Consider the following 13964-nt stretch of genomic DNA (forward strand, 5'->3'; position numbering starts at 1 on the left):
ACGACCGTCACAGCGGGTGTCAGCTTGGAGTTGGAGCCAGATCATCACTCATTTCCGTTCTTTTCCCACGTTCGTTTTCACTTTACACATTCATTTCAATGCACAAAAACACGCTCTCTTCATTTTTTGCACTCACTCGTTCTACGGCCAACATGGCAGCAGAAGTAATTTCAATAGACACGCACACGCAGCATTTACGCCGGTGGCAGGAAGAATGCATACAAAATAGCCTGAATCACGGCATACATGACCATATACATGACGAACTTGCGTCCCGTAGCTGCCCTGGTCTGGTCGCCCGTCACCGACAGTTGCTCAGCGACCCAGACGTACCACAAGGGATAGCCTGACGCAAGACGGGTGATAATTTGGACGTGGTACGACGTGAATGCCAGCACGGCGACAATGGCCTGACCAATGGCGAGGGCCTGAACAAAGGTTGCGTGTGGTGAATCTACCCTGGGCCGGACCATGGACGCGGCACCGAGGCCTTGCGCAGGGCCAGGCCCAGGGCGACCCAGCAGCGCAGCCTTGGACGACGCGCATAGAATGTACAGCATCGGTATGGCGAGCGCAAAGAGAGGAATGTTGCCTGGCGTCCAGTACCGGAGGAAGCCGACGTTCCTGTACACGCATGTCAGCTTGGGCCAGCCTGGGGCGAGTGTGCATGCACCCCCGCGCATAACGAAGCCTTTTTTTTTGTGAGCAAGGAAATTACAGCCCGCGTGAACTTACCAGTAATGTCCCTGCACAAAGCTGTAGATGCTAGGCACGAGATTCGTGCACCACTCCCGCGGCTCGAAGACCTGGTTGCCGCAAAACTCAAAGTATGCGGCGGTCTGGGGCAGCAACGAGCCCAGGCCCACGAACACACCACCCAGACCTGCAGCAACAATCGACATGACAAGCCTGGGCACGGGTGCAGCCTTTGAGTCGGCTCCCTGTCCAAAAAGCCCCCGTAAGCCCTCCATCAAGTCCAATGCAAACACCAGCCCGTAGATCAGGCCATTGGATCGACAAGCTGTTGCCAGGCCCAGGAGCATGCCTGCCCACAGTGTGCTTTTTGTGCGGCCCCATGAGCCTCTCTCCAACAGCAGACCACGCGCATAGTGGAGCAGGCCGGTAAAAGCAAGATATGCAAACGGCGCCTCGGCATACGGAGCAGCTAGGAAGATGCCCGCAGGCGAAAACACATGCAGTAGCGCCGCAACATACGCTAGCTTCTTGCTCCGCGCGACCAGTTCGACCAGCGCATAAAGCGCATGGACCGCATACAAATGCGCATACACCGCAACAGCCACGCCCAACGCCGCCGTCACGGCGTCGGCATGCAGCCCCAGCTCGACGGCCGTCGACCGACAGCCCTGCAGCAGGGTGGCGACCAGGGCCGGCTGGCCGACGCCAAACGCCCACTCCTGCTCAAACACGCGGCCGCGCTGCGCCGCCTTGACGTAGTACAGCGCATCCCAGCGCGTCAGCCGCGTGGCCAGCGTGCGCAGCAGCGGCGTGCTGCCGCCAAAGAGCAGCGCGACGGCCGGGTGTAGCGCGGGGGCATCGCCGTCGTCCGTGGGCGAGTGCGCGGCGGTGGCAGCGCCGAAGAGCAGCTCGGTCGAGGTGTCGTACGACGGGCCGATGGCGCTTCCCAGCGCAATGGCGAGCAGCAGGGCCTTCCAGAGCGTGAAGACGAAGCCGAGCGGCACGGGCGCGACAGTGGATTTGGGAAGGGGCTTTGCGGGCGGCTCGCTTGTGGCTGGTTCGGCGGCGGGGGATTTGGCGGGCGGGTCGGCCATTTTGAAAGGACGTGACGTTACTTCCGGGAACTAGGCGGAACGGAATGGGAATAAGCTGCGACGCTCTTGGCCAGTGTTGAAGCTTGCAAGCAGAGCAGACGGACAAGGCACGTATGCGTATGTCTGTTGAAGCTTAGATAAGATAAGATGTCGAGGATTACCTCATCATTGTACAGGACCCTAGGCACTAGGGTTAAAACAGCCATGCCAGTTGTCATGCATGTCAGCCAAGGTTGACTTGACTCCAAGGCCTAGCCAGTTTCAAATCTCCGTTGGTCCTTATGGCATCGTCATGTTCTCTCATATTGGCCAAGTTGAAACGCGCGAGGACCTGGCTGATCAAGGATTCGAGATCAGGCGATCAAGCAAGTTAGCCAGGGCGGGCGGTCATGTGAGGTGAAGCGTCTACAAGCGTGCCGGACGAAGCGGAGGGCAGTCCAAGCCTACAATGTAATGTACACGAAAACTCGTTTTTGTAGAATAGTCTTGCATACGGCCGCTGGCACGCGGTACCTGTGCCTGTGTTGTGATGACCAGCGAGCGCTGTCGGTATCAGCGGGTCGCTTGACGCTCAGCTGCAGGAGCAGCTTGGGTGGGATGGCATGGGATGGGACGCCCTGAAGCAGGCCAAGTCAGGAGGCCTGACAGGCACATGGGAGCGCGTGTGATGGGCTGCGTTGCAGTTGCAGAGCTGGTGATGGAGAGGGGGGGGGGCAGCATAATGAATGGACGCCGACCCCGAGGCTCAGATGAGTGAGTAAGCGAAACGACTCGGCAAGCATCATGCTACAAGCCTAGGACGGACAAACGCAAGATCAGACCGGTTTGGGCCTTGGACCTTGGGCCTTGCGAACTGGCAAATTCCAGGACAGAGTCTTGGTGCTAGTGATTGCACGGAGCATAGCGGCAGCTAGTGAGTCCGGATTGGGCAGACCAAGGAAAGAAGAAGGGCGTCTAGGGGCCTTGGGGCACTGTCAAAGATCTTCACGGGCAGCTGGATGGAATGGCAGCACTAGCAAAAGGATGACAGCAGGGAAGAGGCCACGAGCGGACTTGGAAACGGGCGGAGTTTGCCAGGACTCCGCGTCTGGCACCCCGGGATCGGGGGCGACAAGGCCGACGCGTCAGAGACAACGGCGAGTTGCGTGTGTTCTTTGCTCTTGTTCTTGGTCTTTGACAGCCAGCCCCTCGCTCGCTCTGTCAGAATTCTTGGCTTCGGCCAGTCTGTTATCTGTTCTTGCAGATGGCGGTTATTTGTTCTTTTATTTGGCCTTTGGCGCGCGGCCGGTTTTTTTTTTCCCTGTCTGGGTCACTTGAGTCTGGCCTGACGAGATTATTATAAATCAAGACCCAACGGAGGAACACGAAAAAAAAATTACTCTCAAGCGAGGGGGGAGGGGAAAACAAAGCCAGGCATGCCCTGAAAGAAGACAAGAGAGAGAGAAAAAAAAGCTTTATTTCGGTGTCGGATTGTGGGGGCTGCTCGCTGGCTTCCGCTCCTCTCCGCTCCTCTCCGCCCTTATTCTAAAAGGAGCTTAGGGGGAGTATAAGTCCGCTGGGATGGGAAGCTGTTCTTTTTATTTTTCTTGTCGTATTCTTATTTTTGTCTCCTTTGTTTCTGGCGACTCAAACTTGTTGACTTGTCGATCGGGCTTGTTTTAGGTTTTTTTTTTTTTTTTTTTTTTTGTTTTTGCGGTGCGGCACGGAGTTTGTGGCATAAAGTGCAGCACTCAGCCGATGGCCCGTGAGAAGCCAAAAAGCACTTGGATCGTAGGCTTTTTTCTTTTCTTTTTCCCAGGCTTCTTTTTATTTCTGTTCTTCGTTCCTCGTCTTATTCCAGCCGGTAACCAGCAACAGATGCCATGTCGATCTGTGCGGCATCTGTCTCTCTGTTGTCCGGATGTTTGTTGCAGAGTATCGCGCCAGCCTTGGACGGCCCGGCTAGACTTGGTTTGTCAGCATTTTGCTGGATTCAGAGGACGAAAAGATCATGGAGTGCCAAGGCGCCAGGAACAAGTGGCAGCGTGAGCATAAATGTATGGAGAGCCAGTTGTTATTTTCTTCGGCACTTCCCATGCTTACCTTACTTGACTTACATATTGCTGTGTCCGGTGGCCGACGGGGCTTTCTGAGCATGTGGATTTACATACATAGGTACATACACACAAGCATGTAGTTAGCCGTTGGACGTAGTTATGCATATTGGACTGCAGATATGATAGCACTGTCTCTTATACGTGTGATGGCGGTGAGTGTAGACGGCACGCTTGAACCTGTGGCACCGGTGTATATATGTAACTATGCAAGTCCATACTTGCAGAGTCTCTGTATTTCTCCGGCTCCGGCTCCGGCGACCCAGCTATCGCCGGGCTTGTATGTACGTAATGTGTCGGTCTGGATTGAATCATGGCTGCACGCTCGGTGCGCGGCCGAACTTGCAGGCCGACTTTTGGAGAGCCAGGGCTTCGACAGGCGTGTTTTGGAAAAGAAGGGTTCTGTCCGTGTTTCCATGTCTTGTCTTGTGCCTTGTATGTTCGTTCTACTGCTGCGCTGCTCGAGCCCAGCGCCCCTTGTTTCCCGATGCTGGCCGTGGAAGCGCGAAGCAGGGACTCTTGCTGTCTTGGGCCTGGATTCTTCTTGTTCCCTGCCATTTCTTTCCTGTTTCGAATGGCCGGCTCTTTGGAGGTCTTGCGCAAACTCCGCGCCGTGGCGTCATTATGATCATGGGCTGGTTGGCCAGCGTCCCGTCCAAGTAAAGATTACTCTGGAAGTGCGCTGCCGCTTGCAGCGCATGCCTGTATCCTGTATTCCTCCCCCAAGGAACACCAGAGAACTCGGACCCTAGCCAGGCAAGCCCTTGCATCTCCAGGTCTTTCTCTCTCTTTATGGCCAGTTGAAAAACCTGCTGTGCAGCTGCTGCATGACATGACCGTCTTAGTTAAGGCCTGGTCCTTGCGTTGGCCCAGCGTGCTGATGCTGTCTCTGCTTGGCTTGAACCGTTCACACTGCATTCTGGGAGAGTTCTAAATGGGAAACGAAACCCCCCTCCCCTGGGTCTAGTCTGGTGTCTTCTGACAGCCCCTTTAACCAGGGGTGGGGAGACCAGAGAGCAGAAGAGGGGGAGGACGCTCACAAAAGAGAAACCCCGATACTTCCGGCAACGTGCCTGTCTGAATGCAAAGTCTTTCAATATTTTTTTTTTCAGCAGGCGGATTTACTATATGCGTATGTAGTATGTACAATGTACTGGGTACAAGACGTGGGAGACATAGTCACAGTCAGAGTCATGGGACAGCGACAGACGCTGATGCCACGATGCGGCCACTGCGCACACGCCGTGAATAAAACGCACAGCTCGGGTTTACCAATCCAAGTATTGTCGTCCCATGTCACAGGACGTAAAAAGAACCCTGCCGCAGAATAGCAGTGCAAATCTATACTTGGAGCCAGACGTGATGGAGTTGTGGTGTGGTGGTGGTGATACCACAGTCTAGTCTTGGTCTGCCTGTAAGCCGGCCGGCCGCTGGGCGGTCTGTCACTCTGCGATTACTTTTCTTCGGGCTGGCAATTTGCAAGACCACTGCTCTGGGTAGCCGCTCTAGCAGCTCTGCTGGTGCTGGCTGGGCCCATCCAAGCTCCTGGGCAGCGGTGCGTGTCTGCTGCTGGTGCTGAGAGTCTTTGGCCTTTACTCTGCTGCACCTGGCCACTGCTCCTGTCACTCACAGCCATAGCCTTCTTCACTGTCGATTTTTTGCCTTTTGGCACGGGCTTTGTTGGGCCACAGCCAGCTTGAGCAGATTGGCAGTGCTGTGGGTTTTGCCGCCGCTCGTTTGTGGGTGGAGAGGTGTAGCAGTGTCTCAGTTGTGTGGATGGATGGAAGTAGGAAAGCTGGCTTTGCGTCTTGAGCATGTAGAGACTGCCCGTGATAATTATGTTGCTCCCTCTCTCCAGGCCTCTATCAAAGGGCCAAGCCAATCAGACGCCAATAAAGACTCCTCTTGTCAGTGTTTCTTGTGTTCCTGTTTTCCCGTAGCGAACCGTGGGTGTTTTTTTTTTTTTTTTTTTCCTTCCTTGAACCCTATTCCCTGCACTTTCTTTTCCTTTTTCTTCCCTTGCATGCTTGTCCCTGCTCTACGATCGACTCTGGCTCTCTCTCTATCTTTTTTATCGCCTCCTCGTTTCTAAGCCCCAAGCCAGACATTTTTGGTAGCGTCCGTCCAGCCATTTCTGGAAGCCGAGTTGAGTCAGCGATGCTCGGGTTCTCAGAGGACATGATGGTTGTAGAAGAAAGAGAACAAAAGAGGTCCAAGTAACAATAGTTAGTTATACCAGTGCTTCTCCAGGAACAAAGAGAACCCCTCTGTAATCCGAGTCTGACTTGGCCATGTGCCCTTCTTTCTTGTCCGCCCCGCTGCGTTAAAGCCTGCCCGCTTCTCACTTCACTTACAGCTCTGCCCATCACTATATTAGGATTCTGCCCTATTTTGTTTTGGATCCTTTCTTTTTACTGCCGAGCTTTCCGCAAAGAATTCACGACCCTGGCTGCTGGCTGGACTCGAGCTTTACCAGCATCTAATTGTGGTTGTCTTTTTTTTTTCTTTTTTTTCTTGCTTTTATATCCCCCCCCCAGGTCTCCTCAGACTCGCCTATCGTCTCTGCTACTCTACTCACTGGCTGTTCTCGTCCTTATAAGCTACTCCTGGGCCTTGCTCTCTACCGCTACCATTAGTCTTCCGCATCTGCTTAATCTACCTCTTGGCCTTGCGAGCCTAGCGCCCTCTCATAAGACAAAGAAGCCCGAATCAGACGCCCGAAGACAGAGAAAGAATCCTTTAGTCTGCCTGCGGTACCACTATCTCACTAACCAACTATCCGCCTGTACATGACTATACAAGTACTCTCTCTCGCCCACGCCCTCTCTCAACTCATCTCAACTCTGGCCGCTAGCACTCGTGTTTTTCATTTTCATACTCCTCCTTCTCCTGCTGCTCCGCCCTCTGCATCACTCAAACTGAAACGCCCTGCGTCTTCCCGGCCTGCCATCTAAGCCCTGGAACCAAGTCCACCAAAGTCTCCCGCCATTGAGCCAAATCAGCCACTGACTGCTATATTTGCCATCCCTTTGGCCTTGGGCCTTTGGCCATCGTGCAAGCCCACCAACCGAACATCCATATCGAATCTCGCGCCGCCTGGAGGTTTAGACTGGCTCGCCTAGTTCTCTTTTTGTTCCCTTCCGCCCATGCTCGGCTGCCCATTTCTGCTATCCCTTCAGCCTGCCTCACTGCAATGTTTTTGCACTCTGGCGCCAGTCTTCATAGCCGCCATTATTCGGCTCCCGACTCTACCTCACACCCTGACATGTCCTTCTCGCGCCCACCACCACCAGCCGTGCTGTCCGAGTCGCCCTCAGTGCCGCGCCGTCTTCCCCTCTTCCGCTTCAGCCTGCCGCCATCCCGTGAACAGGCCGTCAGTGTCATACCAGAAGAAGTCATGGACAGCACCAGCGTTGCCGAACTTCCCGATTCTCAGACTGCCTCTGCGCTGAAACGGATAAATCGTAGGTCTCTAGTCGAGCCGCCCGTCTACGCTCAAGGGTCTATTACCAGGAAGCCCGTCCGCCCACGTCCCGTGTCCGACTATATTCCGCGACAGAGCCATGTAGTGCGCTTCCAGGAACCAGAGCCGCACAAGATCGACAACCTATCTTTGCCCGACGAGGAAAACTACCATGTGCGCAACTACCTGGCCCAGCCGCCGCCGCCGGCCTTGAGCCAGCATTCAACAACCGTGTCTAGCGAGGACGATGACGGCACGTACTCAGAAATCTCAGACAACAGCTCGACCTTTACGTCATCTATTGCCGGCGGCTCTCGCCGACGCTCAAAACGCCTGTCGCGGACAGGCTCCCGCTTCATAGTTGCGCAACCGCCGCCAAAAGTCGTCAAGAAGAGCCGGCGCTTAATCCAGATGCGTCCGCATCTGCTCCTCCAGATCCAGCTGGTCACCGAGACCCGGCCCAAGCCCATGTTTGACGTGCTTCCGAGCACCTTTGTCTCTGGTTCAACGTTTGCTGCGCCGCGGCTTGCCCGCAAGTTCCCCCGCCTGTTCCGAGTAAGCGGCCACCTCGGGCCCAACGATCTGGTCCTGGCCCGCAGCGAAGACTACGACATTGACGAGAACAGCGAGGCTACCGATGAGCGCCTTGACCACCGTGACCTGATTGCCGTCTTCAGCCCTGTACTAGAGTCCGATAAGACCGACATCGTCCTAGCCGATGGCACGGTTTGGTCGGCAACGCCGCTTCCAAACGGCTCATATGACTTTGTCCACGAGAGCGAGGACGGTGCCGTGACCCGCGCCCGCTGGGCCAAGCGCCGCATTAGTTCAGGCCCGGCAACAGTGCCAGAGAACACGCCCAGCACAGATGAGCCCGCCTCGTACAAATTTACCTTTAGCATCCTCGACCCTGCGACGCGCCGCCACCCCGTCATGGCCACCGTCATGCCGACTTGCCTGGAAATCCAGGACTTTTGCTATCTCCCGGACCAGCCGCACGACGCGGCCCACCTCACACCGCGGTCTTCGATAGCCAACAAGGAGCCAGCGAGCGTTTTCGCCAGCAACGAGCGCCGTTTCCTGCCTATAGACAACGAAACCCGCGCCTTTATCGCCATTTCATCGGTCTGGGTCTCGCTACAACAAAAGGGCATCACCGGCGCTTCTCCGCCCCGCCGTTCTTCAGTCCGCCGCTCTCTCAGCAACTACGATAAGCCGCAAACTCCGGCCTCGTCTGCCTCTTCCGCTACCTCATCCCCCGCCCAGCCCGCCGTCATTGCTCCTACCAGCGTTCCCGCACCGACAGCCCCCACAACGGGCCTCTGCCAGAAGCGGGCTAGTCTGCCACCAGCCTCACAAGACCAAAGCAGCATCCCGAGACGTAGTATGTCTACGGGAGCCGTCTTTATGCAGCGGCGAGTTGCCGCGCAGTCAGCGTCCGCCACCTCGTCACAGGTCGGAACTGTGGACTTGCCTCACGATATGGGGCCGCTCCCTCGCTCGGGGACTCTTTTGGAGACGGGCTCGACCCAGAGCTCAGCTGGCGTCGGCCGTGACCCCAAGAAGGGCATCTTCTCGTCGCTGAAGCGCGTGTTCAGCCGCCGGAAGTCGAGTCGCGCATAGAGGCTCCTCTACGCTATGCCTGGCACCTGTGCGCCCTTTTTGGGGCCTCCATCCCATTCGCACCCGCTGCCTGGGCTTTGTCTCGGGCTGCGCTGTATATATATACGGCTTCACGCGATCGCCGTGGGCCTTTTGTTTTCTTTGTTTTCCTCTACCGTACACACAGCGCCTGATGTTCTTTTCCTTTGTGCCCAGCCTCGTCCGATGCGGCCACTTGCCGTAGGTTTCCATTTGTCTTGCTCTTCCTCTAGTTATCATTACCTGTATACTCTGGCATATGAAGCGCCCGCAGCTCGGGATTGGTGTTTGGTGGCCAACTCTCGATACGCAGCGCCCCTGAATTCTGGGAGGTTGATTGTTTGTCGCGGAGAGCCGCCGCACTGTGTTTTTGGTTTAATCGTGTAGCCCATGTTTTTCGTCGTCTTTAGAGCCGATCACGGCACCGCATAATAAGTTTGCATAGTTAACTCACTATTCCGAGTGTTTTATTGACGATTGTATTGTACCTTTGTACCTTGCAGATGGATCTAGTCCGCAGCTGAGTTCCCCATAAATACGACATCATGACCGGGATGTGCCTGGCAGCTGGCGGCCAGCTGGCGGCCGTTGGCTGAAATAGAAATATGGAGAAACGAATGACAAAGAAAGCCAAGGAAGCCATCTCGTTATTTCAGCAATGAACCAGCTCCAGCTCCAGCTCCAGATCCAGCTCCAAGCTTTGAACCACGCGACAAGGAGCAGCAGTCATCCAGTCAGTCTGCGGCATCTCATTTTATTTTCTGTGTCGCTGCGATCGCCTTCGCACTGCGTTCTTTGGATTTGTCGCCTGGTCCCGCGTTGCTCCACGCGCCGTGCCAACTGAAACACACAAACACACGCAAACACGCCTCGTGCTGTGCCCCCCGTCTTTATGCTGCCGCTGCTCCTTTGAGCCCCCTTTGGAACCGAAACCCCTGTCCGCCCTGTCCTGTCTTGGTTCACGGACTCATCGGCTCCTGGCGCCGCCGCCTGCACGTGCACCTCGACTCTGTGTCCTCCGCCCAACGCGCCTGCTTTCCCCGGTCTACTGGGCTCCCCCTTCTCCTCGTCGCCTTTTTTTGCGGGCCTGTCTCGGCTTGCCAAATTCTAGAATCATGTCTTCGCCTCCGCCACTCGGCGACCGCGCCTTGCCGTCCGTCGAGAACTCCGTAACGACGCACCTGGACTGGCACCATCCCGACACTAGCACCCATCCATCCATCGCCCACGTGCCCAACGTTGACTCCAAGTACTACACCCGCGATCTCCCATATACCACCACCCTGCGCCGATCCAGCTCGTCCAGCTCGAGCGAAGACGACGAAATTCCTGCATGTCTCCCCCCGCCCCAGCGCACCGATACCAGCAAGTCGGGCAACCGCTCCGCTCCGCCCGCACACTTCGCCGTCTATCCGTACAACACAGGAAAGCGCGCTGTTCCCGTACCCGAGACTGAGAACGAACATCGACGTCGCTCTTCACGCGTCGCCAACGCGGCCAACATGTCGACAATGACCCCGTACTCGTCTAGGTCGTCTACTCTGCGCAAGCGCATGCGTCCGGATGAGCGCCCGCCGTCGAGCAACGACCGCGACACTGACTCTGTAACCAAGTTCCGGAGGCTTTCGCCGGCAGCCGAAGTTACACGGGACCCCGAAACAAAGTACTCGCGTGTACCAGTATATGAATCTACGCATGCTCAGAAGTCTGTTTCTACTTCTCCATCCGTGGTCCAGCGACTGCCGAGAGGACGGTCACGGAAAATACGACCTCTCATAGATGAAGAAGATTCATCGCCTATCGATTGGCCACTGGACTATGACGCCCCGCCGCAACAGCGCAGAGGACCAGGTCGGCCGAAGAAAGGTTCACTGCCTGGAAATCATCGCGCCCATCATCCCGCTGTACGTAGCAGTCAACGTGCCCATGATGACGACGCTTACGAACCCTCCGATAATTCACCCTTACCATCCAAGACTTCAATGCTACCAAGGATAGAGAGCGGTTCAGAATACCGCGACGAAACTGAGTCCCTGGCTTTGTCCGACCTTGGCGAGTTGGATCACGGAACGCCACCACCGCAATCAAGAGTTCCAGTAAAAGAGTCATCTCATGACGGAGCAAGTGGCACTATACTACGCCGAGTCACTACTAAGACGAATCTTTTGCGTCAATCTTCACCCACCATACAACCGGAAGTCGACACTGAATCATCCCGATTCCGTACCCCCTCTCATCTAGAATCCTGCGATCTTCCCTCACAACCGACACCGACAGTGAGCCCCGATGCTGTATCAAATAAGGATACCAACGTTAAATTAGATGCTGCGCAAGATGTCGGTGCTGTAACGGGTCTCAACTCGAATTCTGCCCACGAACCCGCTTCCGTCTCCGCCGTTCCTACCCAGAATCCCTTTGCTGGCGATTCGGCATTAAGCTTTCTTGTGGCACACATAGATGATGGAGAAGATCTCTACCAAGCGATTGGCATGAAGAACATCAACTATGCTTATAAACCCTACCAGCTTCCAAAGGACCGTCGGATCTGGCCATTGTTTCGATATTCGCGTTATCTTTTGCGCCTAGCCTGCCGCTTCCCACACAGATCAGAAGACGACATAACCCCACCACCCGACATGAACCCACGAGCAGACCCAGGAGTAGACGTCCAAGTCTCGTTCCTCCAAGAACATTTTGACGTATTGATGAACGTGTACTCTAACATGACCCAAAATCTTGACATGGTTTTGGCACTGCGCGACGAAGGCGTGCCCGCGGCGCCCGAAGGCTTTTTGCCACAGTCCATCACCAAAGACCTGATCCGCACAGTCATCCCATACATGGCGCATACCATGGTGACCCTAGTGGAAAAACTCGAAATCCCAACGTACAGTCGCTTGGCTAAGTTCAAGGACAAACTGCAAATAGTAACAAGTCAGCAGGAGCCAGACACAGACGCCACAGTGCCCCTAGAAGGCGAAACAGCGGACAAGACTAATCCTCCAGATGCCGAAAGGCTGTATGTCTTCAACCGCGCTACCGTGCTGCCCGTGAGTCTGCCTGTCGAATGGCTCTTGAAGATTGACCGCGCAATGACGGTTAGCGCTGCGGCTCTGGCTGCGGCCGAGGCCCCGGATGCTGGAAGAACTGGAGAGACGACAGAGGACGAACAAGTCGGCGATGACGACGAAAAGGACGATGAGTCCGACGACGGCTTTGAGCCGGTCAAGGGCTTCAACCCCAAAAAAACCAAAGCACATGTCTCGCGGAAACCCGCTCCGCCCAAGGCCCTGCCAGTTTCCCCCCTCGGTGAGGCCCTGGACCCGATCCAGAAGGTTCTCCACGATGTGGTGAGCACTCTGGTTAATAACTGGGAATGGAGATGGGCAGTGTCCAGGTGACGGGCTTATTGGCCCCTGGGAGTGAGATACTTGTAGCATATCTTTTTTTCTTCTATTTTTTGTCAAGGGTGCCTGGATTTCAGTTGATTCTCCGGTTGTGTATTTGCGATTAGCTATGGCGTTATCTTTTTTGTTGTTGTACGTGATACCAAAGTTGAATTCTACGGCGCCTAGGACACAAGGGCCTCCTTAACTGCGGACTTGTATATTTAGTCCGGTTCCTATAATGTGCAAACATGTTGTTGGTGGTGATTCTTTGTCGTTGCACAGCCCTCCTTTCTTGACGTCACACAAGCACAAGAAGTAAAAGTGCATACATACACGATGGCCTCTTCTTGAGATGGCTGCCGTCGATAGAGTCACAGTGCAGTGCAGTTTACTGCAGTTCACTGCAGCCACGGGGCTCTCGCTTGCAGCTTGACATGTGCAGGAGGCGTACATGTCTGCTACCAACAGACCACGCCTGCAGACCAGGAGAGGGCGCATAGAACATTTGATGTTAGCGTGGAGAGATGGACGAGCTCTAGTTTTTTTTTCTTCTTCTTTGTTTTTAATCATCTTGTTGTACGCGCCATTGTCGACTTGTCCTTTGAATGCAGACAGGGAGCGTGTATCGCCAGTTTGACGTGACGATCACCCTGGCGCAGGTTTTTTTTTATTTATTTAGATTTGACGTGTTTGATTTGCCCTCATATTTCTTCCGTTTTGTCTTTTGTTTCTTGACTTGACTTGACTTGACTTTATTTGACGTGACTAAGCTACATGAAAAGCATTACACGGTCCGCCGTGAGGCGGACACAGGCCCTCTCGGGCCTGCCAAACATGAGAAGACCTTGGTTATCGGGGCCCTTCGACCCCCGCGCGAGCGTAGGACAACCAGTAATTGGAATTCTGCATGCGACAAGGAAACAAGTAACAAAAGAAAAAAAAAAACTTCATCAAAAGATCAAAATGTTGAGGCACTCCTAAGCCTCGATCAGTCTCCGATACGGGGAATCGAACCCCGGCCTTCTCGGTGAGAGCGAGATATCCTAGCCCCTAGACCATATCGGATTGGCTGTTATTGCTGAACATACGGTGTGCTATGTCCACCTATAAAGCATCCACCGACCGTCCCCGGATCTATCGATGCCAACGACCCCTCAATTTGCAGTTCATAGCTTCTTCCGAAATCGAGGCGAACAAAGCCCCTAAAGCAGGTTTTCTCTTCCTGTTGTAGCCATAGCTCTAGCGCTGGTTTTTTTTTTTCTCTTCTTGAACAAGATCGAACCAATGGCAGCGCCGTTACCTAGCGAGCCCAGCACGGGCATTAGTCCCCTTCAGAAGTCTGTCAAGAGCCCCTGAACGTGAAAGCTTGTTAGCTTATTGCTGGACAAGGACAGATTGTCCAAGTAGTTTATCGTGACAACGCCAGAGGCCAAAATGCGACATCTTGATGCGTCCGCACAACTGTGGACGTGTAGTTTGTATAGTTGGTTAGTTATAAGAAGATAGTGCAGTGCATCCGAGTTCATGTACCTGTACCAACAACTGCACCCATTCTTGTATGTATCGTCCTGTCCACTGTACTTACATG

The 13964-nt window shown here is 54.6% G+C and overlaps 3 protein-coding genes across 3 annotated transcripts; 2 read left to right on the forward strand and 1 right to left on the reverse strand.

Moving 5' to 3' along the window:
- Positions 1 to 194: 194 nt before the first annotated feature.
- On the reverse strand, positions 195 to 1790 carry BROUX77_005262 (uncharacterized protein; the record flags this gene model as incomplete). Its single annotated transcript, XM_073750116.1, has 2 exons — positions 195 to 624; positions 736 to 1790. The coding sequence occupies 2 exons, from the start codon at positions 1788 to 1790 to the stop codon at positions 195 to 197; spliced, it is 1485 nt and encodes a 494-aa protein (XP_073604148.1).
- A 5286-nt stretch (positions 1791 to 7076) lies between these two features.
- Positions 7077 to 8969, forward strand: BROUX77_005263 (uncharacterized protein; the record flags this gene model as incomplete). The annotated part of the gene is made up of 1 exon (XM_073750117.1): positions 7077 to 8969. One exon carries the CDS (start codon positions 7077 to 7079, stop codon positions 8967 to 8969), a length of 1893 nt encoding a protein of 630 aa, XP_073604149.1.
- A 1133-nt stretch (positions 8970 to 10102) lies between these two features.
- On the forward strand, positions 10103 to 12388 carry BROUX77_005264 (uncharacterized protein; the record flags this gene model as incomplete). Its single annotated transcript, XM_073750118.1, has 1 exon — positions 10103 to 12388. The coding sequence occupies one exon, from the start codon at positions 10103 to 10105 to the stop codon at positions 12386 to 12388; it is 2286 nt and encodes a 761-aa protein (XP_073604150.1).
- Positions 12389 to 13964: the final 1576 nt, after the last annotated feature.

The sequence above is a fragment of the Berkeleyomyces rouxiae genome, assembly GCF_048999995.1.
Source record: "Berkeleyomyces rouxiae strain 22BRR77 chromosome Unknown BrBRR77_ptg000005l, whole genome shotgun sequence".
NCBI classification, from domain to species: Eukaryota; Fungi; Ascomycota; class Sordariomycetes; order Microascales; family Ceratocystidaceae; genus Berkeleyomyces; species Berkeleyomyces rouxiae.